Genomic DNA, 15824 nt, shown 5'->3' on the forward strand with positions numbered 1-15824 from the left:
TAAGAAGAAATTTTTTGCTCAGAGGGTGGTGAGACACTGGAACAGGCTGCCCAGAGAAGTTGTGGATGTCCCATCCCTGGAGGCATTCAAGGCCAGGCTGGATGAGGCCCTGGGCAGCCCGCTCTCAACCCTGCCCACAGCAGAGGGGTTGAAACTAGATGATCTTTAAGGTCCTTTTCAACCCAGGCCATTCCATTATTCTATGAATTAGTCAGGCTCTGTGGGCACACCACCAGTGACAAAGGACTCTACATCAGTTGCTGAGGTAAGTGTGAAGGTGCAGAGTACAGGTGCAGAGTGCCTGTGGAGGTGATCTAGGCTTGCTTATATCTGGTAGCATCTTAGACTAATATGGATATTGGACATTCCCCATCTAATCTCAAAGCACCTATTCCTTAATTGACTTGGTTGTTAGCCTTGCTACAACATCCAGATGCTGACCTGACACCACAACGATGATATGACCACATCTTATCTGTTTGAAGTGGAGCACAGCCTCAAGCTCCTTTCCTAAAAGTCTCCGTTAGACAGAAGCACCTCTCAGATGAGAATAACTTAAAAGTGCATGGCAACGCATTTTCATTTCAGCAATGCCGTGCATCTTGAGGCCTCCGTATTTACAGGGCTGCTTTAGAGCAGCTTTTTCCTTCACTGGAAGGTCGTTGTTCTGTTCTGTAAAACTTATTATTTATGATTTAGAAACTTCCCCTGGAATAAAAGGGGAAGTTATTTAAGTGTGTTCTCTGTGGCTGTTATCTCTACATGTGCTGCAGATGTACCATTGTCTTTTGGCTTTGCTGCTAAAATTGTGAGATTATTTAGTCACGAGACTTCAAGTAATTGTCACTGGTAAGTTCACAGTCTGTAATGAAAGTTCCTGGTGCATATTACACCTCAGGTGAACTCCTTGTTTTGGCTTATTTTCAGTGACATTTGCAATTTAACATTGACACAGCTGTTCTGTGGAAACATTACGTATTTCAAATATTTATTGAGAAATGGTTTTGTTCTGCTGCAGGGCTGGGGTTTTTTAAACATGTGAAAGTGTTTCCACAAATCAAGAAAGTACCCTCAAATATTTTCCTCACATTTTAAGTGTTTGCCTCTTGAAGAAAACAGCCCCCCCATCATTCAAGTTAAAGTTTATTAGATTTCTATTCAGATGCAAACTCATATCCTACTACATGCTCTTTGTATTTCCTGTAGGTAACAAGATGAATCTCAAGTTACATGCCCTATAAATTAGACAATGTAATGAGTCTTTATTTCATATTGGAGCTGCTAGGTAAGTTGAACATCTTTAAATAGCTTTCTGCTTATATTGTGTTGCCTCCTCTTAGATGGTATCACAAACCTTTCCCTTTTAGATTTTTGTTTTGTCTCTCAACATTTTTATTAAAGCTCTCACCTGCTTTTACAGAGGATATCACCTGAGGTGAAGATACTTTAAAAGATGGATGCCGTAATGGAAGAATAACCATTAACAATTGTTTTCCTCTTAAACCAATTGATAAAGAAAGCATCTCCCAAGTTTACCTTAACCTGGCTTTTCTCTTACTAAAGCAGAAATGTGTCTATTGCTTACCTGGAAAATTAAGACTGAAACTATGGCTTTTTGCATGGGAAAAAATGGCATATAATGGTATCTGCTGTACAAAAAAGAGCTTTGATGGTTTGGGTTTTTTTTACTTTGTAGCTTAAACTCTTGTAGACAGACTGAGTCTTTTGCAAAACTATTTTAATTATTTGAAAGAACCTAACTTTGCAACTACATCAGTGGCATCTATGTCACTGAGGGCAAAGTTTAACTTAAATAGAACTTCTAACCCAGACAGCAAAATTCTGAAACACTGCCTTTTTTTTTTTTTTTAGTTCAGGACTCTATGCTGGAGAGTAAAACAGTCTGTTGACTTTAAATAATGCCATCTCCACAGTTCCACAAAATCTTAGGAGTAGCTTTTTTCCTGCTTCCATGCTGTGCTCAAGGTAAACCAACAGGAATTTTTCCACTGTTTGGTTTCAAGCACTTGCCTGAAGATGGAATAGATGAAGGATTTATACCAGGTATGTGCAGTTACCATCTCAGTTATCTAGGTGTACTGTTGTGTTCTATTTTTATGCTTTGTAAACTCAGTGCTATGCTGTATAACCTGATGTGGGTTCTACTCGATAGAAAATAAACAGATCTTTATTAATTCCCGGTATGAAGTAAGAATGCTTGAGTGTTTCCTACTTAACAACGCAACAGTTCAATTCACAGAGAAAAGGATATCATTTTCCATAACACAGGGCATAAGAAACTTGTTGCTAGGTGTTAGGTTGGAGCTGCAAGCAAATTCTTGAACAGCGTAAAAGCTTCTGTCAACCACCCCCAGATGCAGTTAAAAATCAACTAAAGCTACTGCACAGTGCCAGTGTTTTGCCTGAACTGGCTCAGTCACTTATAGAGTGAAGACTAACTCAGTTTGCTAACTTAAGTTTTCCATAAACATCACTGCTCTGCAGGTAGTCTCCTGGAATATGTTCCCTATCCTTACAAAGATAAATGTCTGAAAAGATCCCCTAGTTAAAACACAGCAGTAAACTGAAACAGGTCAAACATTTTAAAAATGCATTTTAATTTCACACAATCAACTCTGCTTTGTCTTGAAAGCCAAGAGTCAAACTGAAACATAAAGTCCATAATGGCTGGTTTTGTTCGTAGGTTTCGTGCCACTGGTTGATAATGAAATGGAAGACGCTATCCGTCAACTAGAACATCAGATTTCCAGGCTGGAAGGAGGTAATTTGTCTGCCTTTATTTTCTGGTGTACCTGGATTAGGGGCATAAACAAGGTGAGAGACAAAATGGCTCTTAGGAAAAAGGCAGAGTTTTCTGTGGTTTTGTTGCTTTCCATTTATAACTTGTTCACTGGTAGAGTGATAACTCTCAAATGGGGGGGATCCGTTTTTCATAACTAGTGGGTTCATAACTAGTAGGTAACAGCTCCGAAGCATGGGACCAAGCAGGCCAGCAACCTATATTTTGCGCTCATTGCAGAAGCTGCATCAGATTAAAACGCCTGCCTATGCAGAAGTGCTCCATGAGTGCCTCCTGCTCCTGACAGACAAATAAACTGAACACTAAAAACATACCAAAACAGCCACAACCAAATCATATCTAAGATCCTACTCACTCAAGGACTGACACGTACTCTTGTATACTGCAAACCCCCTCAGAGAGCTTATGCAGAGTACAGAGACTCAAAGAAAATAACAATATACTTTTCCAAATGTAGAATTCCTCACTTCCTTCCCTCCAATGTCTTTTGTATTTCTCCTATTTCATTGTGTGTATATGTATGTGTTTCTCCCCTTTTTTCCCCTTTCATCATCCTTTCAGATTTCTTCTGGCTTTTGGGGGTTGTCTTTTTTTTTTTTTTTTACTTTGATTTCAAGTTTTTCTCTCATTTTCCTGGATTTAATCTAAAAGTTATGGAGGGAAATAGTGGGAATTAAAATTGGCAGCAAAGTGACTACAAAACAGTGCATAAAGGTTTAACAGCTTTCACCTCATCTTGCAGTCCTCAAATTGGAAAAGAAGATAACAGCATCTGGAGGAAAAATATTTGCTACCAGTGGGAAAAAGGCTGATTTTGATACTGCACTGAAAGAATGCAAAGAGGCTGGAGGGTCTATTGCCACTCCAAGGAACCCGGGAGAGAATGATGCCATTCTGTACTTCGTGAAAAGTTTTAATACCTATGCTTACCTGGGGATAAAGGAATCCCTAATTCCAAGCAAATTCCAGTTCCTGGATGGCACACAACTGGGCTATACTAACTGGCATTTAAATGAACCTTCTGGCAAAGGAAAAGAGGAATGCGTGGAGATGTATACTGATGGCACTTGGAATGACAAAAAATGTAACCAGAATCGCCTTATTGTCTGTCAGTTTTAGTCCTTCCCCTGCTGCTGTCTGGCAGGGTCACTGCAATATGCTTTCCTGCCCCTTGTCTCTGCATTTGTAGCTAGTGAACTCAGACAATGCAGCTTGAAAAATAAAAGTCACTCTTCCACAGCCTGATTTGTCTTTTAAGCAAATGGCAGCCATAAAGAGGAAATTACTTACAGTGAGAGCAGTGGCCATTTTGTCTGTTCTGTTATTCATTGCCCACTGAGTTTCTTGGTAGGACTGCCTATGGGTTCCTGTTGCTCTGTCAACCTGCTGGCTTACTACATGAGCAAAAAGTAGATTTCTTGGGCACATACCTAAAGTGACTTGCTGCCACAAGACCTTCCAGCACCCCTCTACCCATGAGCCTCAAAGTTGTGTGTATTTTCATCCCTTTCTGTAAGTTTCCCTCACTAAACCTACTTATACAGACACTCCTGCTGCTGCTCAGCCTGCATTTCTCTGGCCATCTTCACCTGCAACAGATTCCCTAAAAGAAATAAGCAGAGCTGCTGGGGTAACGCAGAGCCACAAGCAGAAGAGGGAACTCAGTCACCTTATATTTCCCATGGGAAAGCTTTAGAGTCAGCAGGTCTTTAACATTCATGTACCTGAAGAGTGGTGGCCGGAAGCCACCTGTCCTGAGACCTTCCAGCAACTCCTAATCCCTTTCCTGAGTCAAAGTGGTAGCAGCAGAAGAAGCCCAAAGTCCCATGCCATGTGGGATGTGGATGGAAAAAAACACAGAGGGGACGAGATGTTACAGTGCCCACATGGTTTGGGGAGATCAGCAGAACCATGATAAATTCAATTTTTTAAAGCTAGCTAGTAGAGAGATTCAGATACAGCTAAGTTGTGGGCTGGACAGAGCTGCTTGACAAAACCTGATTGGGAGTCCCATGGGACTCAGCTTGGGCATTCCCTGCGTCTCTGAAGCAACCTATATTTTGCGCTCATTGCAGAAGCTGCTCAGAGCCTGCACCCTCCAGCCCAAGCTAAAGGATTATTTGAGACAAAGCTATCCGAACAACTTTGTTACTGGGGCCCAGTCACCTACTGCAATTGATTATTCCCCAGGTTAAATGCACAGCTCTGCAGTGCAACAGACACATCCAGAGATGTCTATGATTTTTTTTTCCCCTTCCTCTGGGGCAGTTGATTTCAACACAGCTTAGACAATGAAGGCTTTGCATAAACTCTGTGACACAGTGCAAAGGCTGGCTGAGCATCCAGGCATGCTTCCACATGTACCAAGCCAAATGCCTGGCTATCAGTCACCCTCACATACATGAGCTTTGCTAGTTCCAGCCTGGTCATGGAGAGCTGAGACAGGAAACATCCAGCTCTAGAGCCAGACCAGCTCCTCTCACACTATGTGACAGGGAGACAGAACAGTCACAAACCAGTTACAGAAGGTAACTGGGGAGGCCAGGTGAGCTCTTGGATGATGTCAATACAGGGACCAGCAAAGGGACCGTGCACATTGCTGTAATTCCAGAGCAGAAACTTGTCAGGCACAAGACTCCTGCGCTTAAATTCAATTACTCAAATATTATGAGTACATGTTCTCACCACCTGCTCTATGATAAGGCATGGATCTTCCTGGCCTCCATTCAGCCCTCTGCTTGATGTCATGGCCCGCGAGTCATTCTTGCTGTTATTTTCTGCAAATTAAGCAGTTTATCTTACAGGTGTCTACTTAGGATGATTAAAGCAACAGGGCTAGCATCAAACCAAGACACCTTTCTGCTTGAACAATTTGGTGCCTGCAGGTGGTCTACCTCCACAGGTTACTTAATTATTCACCTCAGCAATATTCAGATCCTTCATCACAGTCATGCATACATTTTTCCCATTTCTGGAAACCATAAAGTTGTCCCAACATATGCAGAAAGTAGAGTCTTGAGAGCAAAATCCTCATTTTATACAATATATCTATTTGGCACATAACAAAACTGTTAACTAATGCCCTGTTTCCAGATAACATAGCCACAACGGAAGCTACTGAATCGTGTAAGGTCTAGGCAGACTTACATTGCTATGTTAATCCAGTTGAAGCAGGTACACAGAGGGGAAATGAGGACTTGAGTGTCTGTAGGCACTGTTTCACTTTCACACTGTATTCTTACTCTTACTTACAAATGTTTTACAGCTCACCAGTGTCTGCCTGCACCCACCAGCTCGCCCACCCAGCCTGCAGCCTTGCGTGACTCCTGTTGTGAAACCAACCCTGCCACAAGCACGAGGAAACGGAAACACAGACATCACCTCCTACAGTAGCTTTCCACTCATCATATTCCAATAAAGTTTAGGAAGTTTACAGTGGTTAACGTCAGTCTGAGAATGAAGTTGGACCCCCTCAAACATCTGGAGCCCTGGTAAGTTTCTTATTTTATCCTGCTTATCTCCAGGGGGTTAGAGTAATCTCAAAATTAGAGCTGATTGCAGGTGTGTGAAAGAAAGTGTCTGCCTTCAGTGTCAGTCTAATGAATGTGCCACAGCAGAAATGTTCCCCTGCCACCCTATCTTTAGGCATTTTCCCCTGTGCTCTCCCAGGGAAGAGAGTAAAGGACTTAATGTGTTACTACTCCACAGCTACAGATGCTCATCCCCTTTGGACACCTTAGCTGCTTGTAATAGATGAGGCCATAAAACCTCAAAGCAAGCAAATATTTCTCAGCCTGCCTGACACTGCTCCCTCCAGCAACCCTGCTGACAGCAGGCAGGTCTCAAACCAGCCATCTTGGCCTGGAAATCAGATTGGTTTGGCATTTGGGCACCTAATTTATTTCCTAAATCTAAATGAAAAGGCAGCACAGCATCATCTGATTTGTAGAAAGACAGGATTCCCCAAGGCTGGCAACTCTTTACCTCAAAGTTATTTTCAGAAACATTTATGAACTTATTTTAAAAGCCTAATCCACTCTATCCTAACCTTAAATACTAGCTGTGCCTTGTAGGACTGCCACCATTCACTGTGTATTTACCAGTACTTCGACAGGTACTGGACCACCCGAGCTGCTGACAAGCCAAGTAGTATGATGTTCAATTTTCAGCCAATGGAGAGCACCGCTTCCCAAGGCAAGAGTAATGATACCACCACCAGCTTTAAGATTAAATTCATATTAATCTTAAAACCAGTGAAAAACAGTACAAGCAGATTTCTTGCAAAGAAACTTAACAAGGAACTTCGTTTTGGCAAGATTGTGAAATATTAGTGTCAAACATCAAAGGCGGAAGTTGCATGTCAAGTTCAGGGGGAAGCATTACTGACTATGCCTTGTACAGTGGAAAACATTTCCCCCTCCCCCAGACAAATGTTAAGAAAAGTGTTTTTAATTCTATAAAAATTATCCATCACAAAAGTGATTCTTAGAAATCATCTTTATCACGCAAAAATACCCTAGTTCGTATTTTCTGTGTTTCGTAGTAGGTCTAAAAAACATATTGCCAGTTATGTGACTGCGAGGTCTAAAGGCACATGCCTGAAGCCCGAACTTTGGTTTTGGTAGGTGCAAACTTATACCCCTTTGCCTCTCTCCATTGCAAGACAGTTGCACAGATTTCAGCATCCCCACCAAAATGTTTTAACCCAGGCTGCAGTTTGGCCTTGACATCTTTCTTTGCCATCAGACAAGTGCTAGTGCTGTGCGCAGATAAGAGGGACATTTCTAAGGGACCGTGGAGTGCCATCTCCACGAGAGTGTGTAGCAGAGCCAGGGCTGGCTCAGCAAAGCCTCTGCAAGGGTTTCTGTGTGCTTCTCACTCCATGTAACAGACACTGCAGCAGCCTGACTGTAGACATAATTTTTCAAATATTTAAATAAAGTTAAGCTTGTAAGTAGTGAGTGGGTTGTTGAACATACATAGCTGGAAGAGAGTTGGGTGTATGAACCCCTGGGATCTGCAAGAACCTTAGGGGTGTCAGCCCTCATGATCTGAAGGCTGCATGTGCTACTCATTAAACAACACAGATTCTGTTATTATCAGATTTTTCACTTCTGAGTAAATAAGATTATTGACACGGAAAGCCCAAGTGGTTTCCTGGCAAAAAAAAGGGCCATCATTTTTCACTTCAGGTGACTGTCTCCTCAAGCAGCTTATGCATGTGTGAACAGCCAGCTATTGTTTTGCTGATCCTGAGCAAACTGTGGCCAGGGCAGAACAGCTTCATGCTTTCTTTGGAAAGGATCATGCCACTTTAAGGACACCAAGTGGGAGGTGATACAGGCACCACTGTACAAACAAGTACCTGTGCAGCTGCTGCGCTCACCTGAGCGTCCCACCGCTGAGGGGACGCTGCCCTCGCCTCCCCTGGTTTGTCTGGCAGTCAAACACCACCTTCTCTCACTGCCTGACAGCACAGCATGGATGCCCAGACAAAGCCACTCAGTTTTATCTCCAAGACTTGCAAGACAGCTTGAGGACACTGAGAAGGTAAGCACAGACAGAAAAGAGCTGAATGACTGCAGGACCATGCAAGCTTTCAAGAAGACCAGAACTTATTTCACATAGCCAGGTTCGGAAAGATGCAAACACTCAACTCAAACACAACCACTTGCTGGCCTTTCAGCAAAAAATGAGGGGGTGGCTAAATTATTTCAAATTTGGTTACAAGGTTGTGAGCAAGAAAGGGATGAAGAGGAAAATATAGAGTTGCTAAATGGTTTTAGAGCTATGTCTGTAAACTACATAAGGCAATTTTATTTTTTTTAAGTTAGCACACCATCAGCTTGTGTAAGTTTGTTCAAAAGTGTTTAAAGTCTAAATTTTTCAGCACAGGAAAAATCTGTTTGGCTTACAGGTGTATGTAACCCCCCTTTGCTATACACTCAAGAGTCATAAAACTAATAGAAATATGCCAGGAACACTAAGATAACACATAAGGCCACCTTATTAGATGAAATACAAAAATCAGAATTTACATGTCCAGAAAGTGATTTATGCATACTTTAATACCAGCAGAGAAACTTCTGTTGCATTTTAACTTTCATTGTAATCACCTGCTTACTTTGGAAGTGAGGTGAAATATGTTGCAACTAAGGGTGTGATCAGCAAAATCCCAACAGTGTGCTACACTATTTTTGCATCATTAAATATGCTGTCTTCATCACACCTAACATCTTCCAGCTTCTATACATCTGAATTCTGCACCCAATCTTCATTTTTTTAAAATTTTTTAAGCTAGATTTGCATCCTGTAATGACTTTATTCACTGAAAGATAAATATACACAAATTGTACTTGAAAGTAATCAGACTAAACTACAGCATGCTTTATAAAGGCTAAAATCCTTTTAAAAATGAGTACTGAAATATTTATAATTAGCACTTTATTCAGTTGTTACTTGTACAGGAGACATTTATAATACAAGCAAATTCAGTGATATTTCTTTTAATATTTTATGATTCTGAGCATCTTCACAACATTCTTTTAGTTTGAAGGGTTTGGCCCTCTAGGGATCAAAGCAGTGTTATTAGATCGTTGAGGTTTTACATAGCTGAAATACAGCCTTTTCTCTAATGTACTAAACTCATGAATTTGATTTCTGGTTTTCACAGGAGTTTTAAGTGACACTTTCAAGTTGCATTGGTAGTTCTCTCTTGATCATCACCCTCATTTCAAGCCAATTACTGTGCAAGAAATACAGGTCTGAGAACTGTTCACATTCCTACTGTTTGCTACCTTTGCTTATAAAACAGTCACAGAAATGGCATAGGAACTCACCTTTCCACAGCTGCCCACAGTTACTAGGCACACTACAGACATTGCATCAGTGATAATCTCTTCAGAAAACTAGTCTATCCATAAATAATTATCTTCAAATGTTAATAGGAAATTGGCAGTTACATTAGAGAACAAGTACATAGCAACACTTGTTTTCCCTACTTGAAAGCTAAAGATTTAAATCACAGAGTGGAACAGGAAACAGAACAAGCTCATTGCTGTTGCTGGTTTAGCCCTTTTGACTTGTTCTTGCATTAAAATAAGTACAAGCTTGGGAGGTGTTCACGCCTCTGCAAAATGAGCTTCAGTCATGCTAAAACAACTGAGAGTCAATCTGTGAATCTAACTGGGCAGCTCTCACACCCAGATAATGAAACCCTTCCCCACATAAATAGGTATAAGCCCTGTTTGTATAACAGACTGGAAAACCAATATCACATATCTGGTTTCATCTGATATACAAAATCAGTGTATTTTAATGGAAGTGCTGACCTGCTAAAATATCAAAAATGATTGTGTAAAGAGATAACTAATATTCAGTCTTTAACATTTCAGATATATGGTTTTGTTTAATACTGTTGATTGTGGAGTTTCATCCAATCCGTATTAATCTCCACCAGGCAAGCTAGTGATTGAGCGCTGCCTCTCAATTACACAAAGATGAGCATGTGACCAAAGTATTCCCAAAGGTCCCAATACAGCTACCTTATGTAGAAGTTCTTTTGTGCTGTCTGCTCTAGGTTCAGTCTGTTTCAGTAATAACGAAAATCCAAGCTTATGCTGAATAGGACCCTGCCTTTTGGGATGGAGAAGGAAAAGGGAAGGATTGATTCTCACTTAAATATTACTGAATAGTACAGTGGATGGCCTAGAACTCCTGTAGGAAAATTGTCGTGGCTGATTTTTCTTTCTTAAAGTCACAATCCTTTTGTTTGGTGTAGGTGTAGTTTTTCTCTTCCCTCCTCCTCCTCCCCCTGAAGTGGAATGTGGAAGAGGCCATCAAATTGTGATTACTTGATAATATACATGATAAACACCAGTACCCTGCTGCCTGCTTCAGGGACATAGCAAAATTAAACCTCCCAATATGTGTTTCCAGCCAGGTCTTTGCAAAGGATACTTACTGCTGAGATCCATGTGCCTACACTTGTCAGTATTTTCTTGCCTATGAGAACATCTAGGGTAGAGCTTGATGCTGTTGCCAAGAGTTTCAAGTAACACTAGAAACAAAAATCTTAGAGCAGGCCACCCAGCACAAAATAAAACACCCAATTCACCTGTTTGGACATTAGTCAAGGGTCTAGTTTCCTTGATGCACTTCCATAAATACTCAGTCACACAAGCCCATAAGCAAGTGTCATCCTGATGCATGTTTATGCTTGCTTTACAAATATTTTAGCAGCAAGGTTTTTACTCACTAAGAGCACTGAGTAGTTCGCCAGTGGGGAATTTGTTCTGTTGCAGGTGCTGAGGTTCCCACCTGCCGGAAGTCATCCAACTCCAGAAATCATTTAAGAGTCACAGGATTTACACAGAATCTGTTCTTTCCAAAGGCATGTAAATATGAGTGTAAACCTGAAACTCTGTGCTGGAGGAGATGAAGGAATTGCAGCTTTTCTGTTAGAACTGAAGATGATGAAAGTCAAACAGTCTTTGCCCACATTTCTTGTTTGCTTCCACTGGGTGAGCCTTTTGCTCTCAGGTTCTTCTTGATTGACATTATCATACTAATGAGAATATCCTGACAGAAAGAAGAGAAAATGTAACTCAACTCACTGATATGAAACAGGTCTTGCAGATTTTGATCCATTTTGCCTTTTGGTGGCTGCACTTGCAAATTTACTAGGGTCTCAAAGAATTTTTTTAAATCTTGTTTTTCTGTTCCCAGAGGTTAGCCAGCTGTACTAGATTTGTGACCTTTCCAAGAAAACAGAAAAAAAAAATTACATGATAGTCAATTATTCTGAAGTTTGGAGGAGAACAAATTATATAAATAAGTGCCAATTCAGATGCCAGGTCATCTTTCTGCCCCATGCAAAACATCTTCAGAGGAACCACAACTGAGAGCAAGTTACAGACTGGGAGGCCACTGCCTCCCACAAGCATCTTGCTTGAGGAACTTCTCATGTTACTGTGATCCCTATAAGCTTCAGATGGCTGTCTTAAAGCTTTACAGTACTTCTGTAGACTGCAATCAGACCTTTTTGCATAGAAGTATTGCTGCCTTCAACATTTGGTCTCATGATACACTGAGGAAGTAGAGCTTTCCCCCTCCCTGGCTATGATAGGGGGATAAATACATCTGGGTTTTCATAATGTTTTCCCTGCTGTTAGTCCTCTAAAATCAAAATATATTCATGAGTAACTTGGAAAAAAAATGCAAGATTAGCAGAGAAAAATAACTGACTTTTTAACAGTTTCATTACAGCTAGAATCAAAGATTACATTCAATACAGCAATGCCTGCAGCAGGCAGGATAAGCACTCAAATAGCTTCAGCTGATGCAGAAAGATGGGGGTAGATTCCTTGCAGGGCAGAAGCCACAAGGCAGCTGTCTCGGCTGCACCCTGCCCATCCACTTCCCTGGAAGAGAGCAGCCCATGCCAAAGACTAAATCACCCCATCTGCCTATATGTGGTTTTGCTTTTTCCTACTAATCAAAAGTTAAGACTTCAAATCAAATTGTCAAACAATATTTACTGGCTTTTCTATACTGTACGAGGCTGTAAGCTGGCAGACAAGTACATCAGCTAAATATACTATAGTGCAAGTCTTTTATTTCCTGCTTATATAGCTCTCTATGACAGTTGTGTGCAATGATCTTAAAGATATTACAAGTCATAAATGGATCTGTGCTAAGATAAGGGGAGCAGTGAAGCAGTCCACAATCCAAGACATACATTTTTACAAGGCCTACTTTAGATTGCATTAAACATACACAGTTAATGAAGCAATACCAACTTCATTTCCAGAATTAGATAAGGTTACAATTTTGTTTTCTGTGGAAGGTATAAGGATAGAATTGTGATTTTTTTGTAAGAAAGGATTCTGTCCACTATGCTAAGATGGACCCCCTCTTTAGTGTCCAAAAAGTTCTCCCATCAAATATAGTTCATAAGAAAAACTTTAATTGGTGCATCTTCAGGCAAATATTAAATGAAACACTGTAAGAGGAATGTACAACCAGAAATCCCATTTGTCTAATAGGTCTCTTTTCTCCCCTTCCCAAAATGCCTCCATTATTGTATAGTTCTCTAAAGAAGTAATTTATTGTATTCTATTTATTGCTTTCAGCTCCAGTCCTTGCAGAGGCTTTACTCTTCTACCCAGTTGTTAAATTTAGGGGACAGATCTAGAGCATTTTTCTCTGCAAAATATTTTGTGATGTAGAGACCAGACTTGATACGCTGACACATTCACTGATGAGGATTTTAGTTCAGATAAAGAATTTGCAAAGCTCCAGTGACAGTGTTGGTTTATTCTGAAAGAAACACCACTGCTTTTGTATTTCTAGAGCTATGTTTTGGCTGACTGCTATTTTGATTCATTCATACCCTCCCATAATTGAAGTTTAGAGGTTTGAAAGTTTTCTGGCTGTTTAGCAGACAACTTTGTTCTGTCAGTGGTTTAGCAGACTCACTTGTCAGTGCACCTATTTCTCTTTGGGATGGATTCCACTGTCATGAATGTGCCTTGTTTATGAAGTATCTTACTGAAAATTATGTAATATAGTAATACTGATGTGTGACGTGATCCTTGTGCCATATAGGTACAGTTAAGAAGAGCTGCTGATGTACTCAGGGCCCAAAAGACCAAAGCGAGCTGCATGTGCACCCCCGGGCTGTGCAGAACTCACTCACTTGCAGACTAAGAGTCCAAAGCCTTAAAACACAAGAATTTAAGTGGAGGGAAAGCACAGAATAGGTGGGCGAAGGAAAAATTAATAGTTTGGGGACATTATATAAGACTTACTATCAGTTATTAGCCATCAGCAGCTTTTCTAGCTAAAGCCAATGTAGTCAGCAGCTCTGATAAGCAAACGAACCGCTGCTCTTCACAGCCTTGAACTACACAGCCTTGACTCCTTTATGGTCCCTCCACACTATCACAGAGCTTCCCATCTCTTCCTAATTGCTTCTGCAATACCACCCTCACCATTATTTTCTGACCGTAGGGTATTTCAGCTCCTCAGAAAGGCCACAGCAGATAGAAACCCAGCAATGTCTGCCAGCAAGTTCTTCCGCCATGCAGACCCACATAGGGCTGTTTTGTCCAACCTTCATTTCGCTGGCAGTTGTATGAGCTCCAGGACAGCAATTCCTTACCCAAGCATAGTGACATGTTACATTTTCTTCACCAAGGGACATAGCAGAGGGGTGCCTTCCCTGTGATGCCTCTGTCTGTGTGCTCAAGCACTCCCCACCTTCCTCACCTCAAGCCATAGAGTTCACTTTCTCAGCAGAGGAAGAGAACAGAGCCTTCCTTCATCCTCAGCATCCAGGGTGTCTTAGGACCTCTATTTCCTACACAACACCTCATATATAGTTCAGCTGAAGATGACCAGGAGTCTGTTTTGTGGAAGCATAATGGGTGTGACCTTCCCTCACAGGCAGGATTGAAGGAAAGTGGCAATGACCTTCTCTCATCCTCACCAGCCCAAGCTGCTGGGTGAGCAGTGTGTGCTCTCACTGGATATTTTCCCTTAGCCAGGTGCTGGTGAGGGATCACTAGAGCAGAAAACAAGAAGAGGGATTTCCCATGGGAACTATGGCTGAATAACTGCTTGTCCAAACAGGAGAATTTTAGCTAACTGAATGAGGGGAATGAGGAAGAGAATGAAATAACAAACACCAAGAATTGAAATGAAAGCTGGAGAAGGAAGCAAAAGTAGTAGCAACAAGAAATGAACAGAAAATGCCTGACAGATAAGGCAGCAGGAACAAGAGACTACAAAGCAAGTCAGAAATTAAGATATTTAAAGGAGTTTATTGACAGACAAAGAAATTGAAATAGAGAGGCCTACCTCTAATGTTCCTAGTGCAGCAGCGAAGCAGCACAAGGCAGCTCCCTGAGCACAAACATCTCTTCTCCCACAGCTCCCCAGTTGTGAACAGCCTCACACCCACCTTCATCCACCAACAGAGGAAAAAGAAGAAGAAGAAAAAAATAAAGAGTGCTACAAGAAATATCAGAATATCACATAGCCTGACAAGCTCCAGAGCACAGCCCCCATCAGTCAGAGCTGCTGGTCTGAGCAGATGAATACCAGGCAAAGCCAAAACCTGGTGGGTGGCATTCCAGCTCCCGCACCCTTCCTGCCACAGGTATGTGGCTTAGCAGGCAGGGAGGCAGCAGCCATGAGCATGCTCCAGGCTCTGAGCTAGGGGACCTTCACCCATATTCCCCATACTTTGCCCCAGTTTGCAAGACTTGACATTAATCTGAACTGTAAAGCTCAACACAACCCTGTGAGAACCAAGGTTTCTGGAAAGGTCTCAGCATTGCTGCAAGACAGACACTAACCCTGGCTGGGCAGGCACAACAGAGTCTGGAGAGAAAATGTGTTTTCCATTGTTAAAGGCTGTGTCTCTCTCTGAGAAAAGGCTGCCCTGGTACCTCAGCAGCAAGAGGGGAAGGCAAACATACAAGAAAGGCTGGTACCAGAGAGCCAGGGTTTGACCCAGCAGCAGAGCCCAGTTCGTTTAGCAGGCAAAAGAAACCCCACTACAGCCTTCCTAACATTGCTAGCCTTCATCAAGGAACATCTTTACCTAAATCCTCCAGAATTTGTTACCAGATATCTGCTGCCTCTCCCCACAAGCCACAGCAAAAAAAAAAAAACAAAAAAAAAACCTCTGAGCTGAGGGCAATTTTAACACTGTTAAGCCGGGTACAAAGTTGCTGGCATCTCACTAGTTTCCCATATGTACTCAAGCTGTTCCACTCTCTCCAAAGAAGCATATTCTATCAACCCTGTTTCAGGCCTCTCCTCGTAAGGGTCAGGATTTAGTGGCAGAAACCCGGTATACCACCTGCTCTGAAAAGAGACAGACAAACCTGAGATCTCCTCTGGCGGAATCCAGGACAAATTCCCTGGCCGAAGGCGGTACTACAGCCCCTCAAGAAACCTCCTCACTGCCAGGGAACAGGAGCAAGAGGCTGTA

The 15824-nt window shown here is 41.7% G+C and overlaps 1 protein-coding gene across 1 annotated transcript; it reads left to right on the forward strand.

Moving 5' to 3' along the window:
- The first annotated feature begins 1919 nt into the window (after nucleotides 1–1919).
- LOC104470858 (pulmonary surfactant-associated protein A-like) lies at nucleotides 1920–3940 on the forward strand. The gene is made up of 3 exons (XM_010085935.1): nucleotides 1920–2064; nucleotides 2705–2782; nucleotides 3564–3940. Exons 1-3 carry the CDS (start codon nucleotides 1920–1922, stop codon nucleotides 3938–3940), a joined length of 600 nt encoding a protein of 199 aa, XP_010084237.1.
- The last annotated feature ends 11884 nt before the right edge of the window (nucleotides 3941–15824 follow it).

The sequence above is a fragment of the Pterocles gutturalis genome, unplaced genomic scaffold, assembly GCF_000699245.1.
Source record: "Pterocles gutturalis isolate BGI_N339 unplaced genomic scaffold, ASM69924v1 scaffold35225, whole genome shotgun sequence".
Classification (NCBI taxonomy): Eukaryota; Metazoa; Chordata; class Aves; order Pterocliformes; family Pteroclidae; genus Pterocles; species Pterocles gutturalis.

Coding starts and splice junctions, on each gene's coding strand:
- LOC104470858 (XM_010085935.1), top strand. CDS start 1,920: ATGCCATCTCCACAGTTCCACAAAATCTTAGGAGTAGCTTTTTTCCTG. Junction 2,065..2,704: donor AGATGAAGGATTTATACCAG/GTATGTGCAGTT, acceptor TTTTGTTCGTAG/GTTTCGTGCCACTGGTTGAT. Junction 2,783..3,563: donor GATTTCCAGGCTGGAAGGAG/GTAATTTGTCTG, acceptor CTCATCTTGCAG/TCCTCAAATTGGAAAAGAAG.